This window comes from Cornus florida, unplaced genomic scaffold, assembly GCF_030987335.1.
Source record: "Cornus florida cultivar Cherokee Brave unplaced genomic scaffold, ASM3098733v1 CherokeeBrave_3.0.0_Hap2_Chr09, whole genome shotgun sequence".
Classification (NCBI taxonomy): Eukaryota; Viridiplantae; Streptophyta; class Magnoliopsida; order Cornales; family Cornaceae; genus Cornus; species Cornus florida.
In genome coordinates this window covers 44,515,832-44,519,105 of record NW_026775579.1, presented here as the reverse complement: position 1 = coordinate 44,519,105, position 3,274 = coordinate 44,515,832, and the positions used below count along the sequence as shown (strand labels likewise).

Genomic DNA, 3,274 nt, shown 5'->3' with positions numbered 1-3,274 from the left:
TCATTTATGGTTACACAGCTCATTGTATGGATTTGTGAAGCAATCAATACAAGATTACAATAAAGAAAACAGTAAATTTCTCTCTTTCAGGATAAGTATGCATATTGGTGTCTTACTGCAATCCACAAGACCAATTATTAGCCCACCATCAACCTTCTATACGTTGGGTTCTTTAGACTGAACGTATTGCTTGTGTGTAGTTGAATGGTTCACCAACTAGGGCTTCATTTCTTATATATATGGTCTAATTCTGATCCGTGGTTGATTTTGGAGTTTCTCAATGCCTCAAGCTCCTCTTTTACCTCTTTCATTGTAGGCCTTTTTCGTCCCTTCAATCGTAAGCATTGTTTTGCTACCTCAGCTACTCCTTTTAGCTGCTTAGCATGTCCCTCTTTCTTCACTCGATCCTCTAGGATTTGAAGCAAGTGACCTTCTTTGAGCGAAGAAACGAAATACATAGCTAGACCCCTGTCCTTGTCAGGTCTATCCAGAGAGAACACATTCTTCCCGGTTAGTAGCTCTACAAGGACAACTCCAAAGCTATAGACGTCGCTTTTCTTGGTTAATAAGCCTGAATAAAAGTACTCGGGATCTAAGTAACCAAATGTTCCTTGCACCAATGTGGGTAGCTGAGTTTGATCTAAAGGAACCAATCTTGAAACTCCAAAGTCGGATACTTTTGCAGTGCAATGATCATCCAATAGAATGTTGGCAGACTTGACATCTCTATGAATTATATTTATTGGATAAGAATGCATATGCGCAAGTGCTCCAGCAGTTTCTGCTGCTATTCTCAAACGCAGTTCCCATGGCGTTGAGGATACACGACCTTCATCATGTATATGTATGGTGGAAGAGGTAGGGGAACTGGTGTTTCTAGACAACAACCCAAGAGGTTCACCACATTTGGATGCTTGATTTGGGAGAGAATAACTACCTCATTAACGAATTGCTCAATTTGGCCTCGGTCTACCACCTTGGACTTTTTGATGGCGATGATCATATCAACTTTTAGAGTTCCTGCATAAACTGTGCCATAACCTCCTTGGCCAATAACATTGCCATCACCGAAGTTGTTTGTTGCTCTCTTGAGCTCCTCTTCCGTAAAAATCTTGGCTCCTTGAGCAGAACCTTTCCTTTTGCAGTTGGAAAGCAGTTGTTGTAACATTATACCACCGTTCTGCTTAAAAAAAGTTTCTCTGCACTTCATTATCTTCTTTTTGCGGACTTCCCAATATAAGACACAGATGATGACAAACATAAACACAAGGCTCATGCTCATACCTATATTTAAGTGAGGCGAAATATTAATCTCAAGTAGTTTTGCTTATAATTGACGAATATTATTGATTGGAGAAGATAGAAAAAATGAAGCATGTGTTTGGTTCTTAAAATTGCATGTTTTACTTTTAACAGAGGCACTGTATCAAGTGCATTCAAGTTTATAACTAAATGGTTCGCGGAGTGTTATCAAGATGTTTCTTTATTATTTTAGAGACTACTTTCTACGAGGTTCACAAAACAGTTTTATCTTTACTTATCCACAGTGGCCTTAGTTTGCAAGCAACCTTGTCCACCCTTTCATCTCCATGGTAACCCTTAGGACAAAGACAAACATATCTCTCAGCAGTGTTCCTACAGATGTGTGTGCAATCATTGTGGCCTTGATCGTCGTCTCACTCATTGACATCTGAAACCAATTAATTTAAAAAATGTAAAATATATATATATTTGTGCAAAAACTCCATATCCCAGAAGAACGATATACAAAATAAGTACCTTTGCAACCGTTTGGGAGGTATGGGTTCCCCTGGTAACCTTTAGAGCATCTGCAGTGATATCCTGCCCCACCATCCCAGTCATAGCGCTCGCTATTCTCCTGACATAGATAACCTGTCTTGTTCTTTTTAGCTTGTTCACATTTTGTCTCACCGACTGCCCAATCTAGCACCATAGGGAATGGATTGAGGTCGGTTAAGTTGCTATAAAGATCTAGCGACGAGAAGTCATAATACTCTTGTTCGACCACAAGGCGTGGCTGCACGACCTGAATTTGAATACATCCGCATAGCTAAAATATTTCTCTACCACTATCTTGAAGTCCCGTAATCCTTTGGGAATGAAAGTCTGGCAACAGCCCATGACTGAGCAAGATCCATTGATTAATTTATACGTCATGTTAAAAAAAGACTTGCAACTCGCGGCTGTGTAAGTTTTCCCCGGAAAGACACGGATGGCTCCTGTAGTATTATAGCCTACGGCAATGAACTTGTTTCTTGTACTTGAGAGGGGAAAACTAGTTGAAAGTTGTTGATCCCTGGTGGTGTAATTAGCCTGCAAGCCGCGGCAAACAGTGGCAATAGGGGACAAAATTCGCAGTTGACCCTCGAGTGCTATGTTCAGGACAGATAAATTACCGTTCAGATACGTTTTGGATTTGGTACATGTGATCAGAAATGACTCGTTTAGGTAGCAGCCTTGGCTCATCCCAAACGGATATGGAATTTTAAGATTCCCGCATCTATCTTTGCAGCCAGGCATGCCTTGTGCGGTAGCAACTCTAGCTATTATTACTACTAGTATCACGCTTTTCACCATAAGCCTCAGAAGCATTGCGTGCAAGTCCATGGCTTCTCTGTTACATGTCTAGGATGATTGCAGAAACAATGAGACCTTTATGGTTTATTTGTATACATATATATGTATATATGTATATACATATATATATATATATATATATATTATATATATATTATATTACGTAGAATCATTTTGCCAACTATAGAAATTCTTCCATTTAGGAATAAACTACCTCATTTTGTTTGTCTTGTCATTAAAAATTATCGATCGTTTTGTCATGTACAAAAATATTGTAACAATTGCAGTGCTCTTAACACAGTGTTATCAAGAAGCAGAAGTCAACCTTTTTATGCGAATAGTTTGCAAAACATGACCAGAAACCACAAAATTTGCTTCGATGAAGCAGAGGCGTGTCGATGTTAGAGCATTGCATGGAGAAATGAGCACAAAATTTGCTTAGGTTTCAGTGCCTAATTTTCCATAGTTAGGTTTGAACATACCTTGAGTCTAGATGGTGGTGTTCAGAACCAAAAATGGAATGAAAAAATACGAACTAGGGAAGTTATAAATTCATTTATGTACAAGGTAAAATGAACTGGTAAATTTTCTTTATAACTGGTAGAAATTTGTCCAGTAAGAAATCAAACTGTTCACTTTTAATTCAAGACTCAAATTTATCTCAGGCGCAACTTTG

At 38.7% G+C, this 3,274-nt stretch overlaps 1 protein-coding gene across 1 annotated transcript; it reads right to left on the bottom strand.

Moving 5' to 3' along the window:
* Nucleotides 1-224: 224 nt before the first annotated feature.
* On the bottom strand, nt 225-2,628 carry LOC132272552 (wall-associated receptor kinase 2-like). Its single transcript, XM_059773679.1, has 4 exons — nt 2,089-2,628; nt 1,780-2,047; nt 889-1,227; nt 225-829 (listed from the first exon to the last, which is right to left on the bottom strand). The coding sequence occupies exons 1-4, from the start codon at nt 2,626-2,628 to the stop codon at nt 225-227; spliced, it is 1,752 nt and encodes a 583-aa protein (XP_059629662.1).
* Between the last annotated feature and the right edge of the window lie 646 nt (nt 2,629-3,274).

Bases quoted from the DNA above. Each gene is read 5' to 3' on its own strand.
- LOC132272552 (XM_059773679.1), bottom strand. From the start codon at position 2,628: ATGGACTTGCACGCAATGCTTCTGAGGCTTATGGTGAAAAGCGTGATA. The intron at 2,048-2,088 runs GTAGAGAAATAT...ATTCAAATTCAG, and splicing joins TACGGGACTTCAAGATAGTG to GTCGTGCAGCCACGCCTTGT. The intron at 1,228-1,779 runs GTACTTATTTTG...TATATTGGGAAG, and splicing joins CCTCCCAAACGGTTGCAAAG to TCCGCAAAAAGAAGATAATG.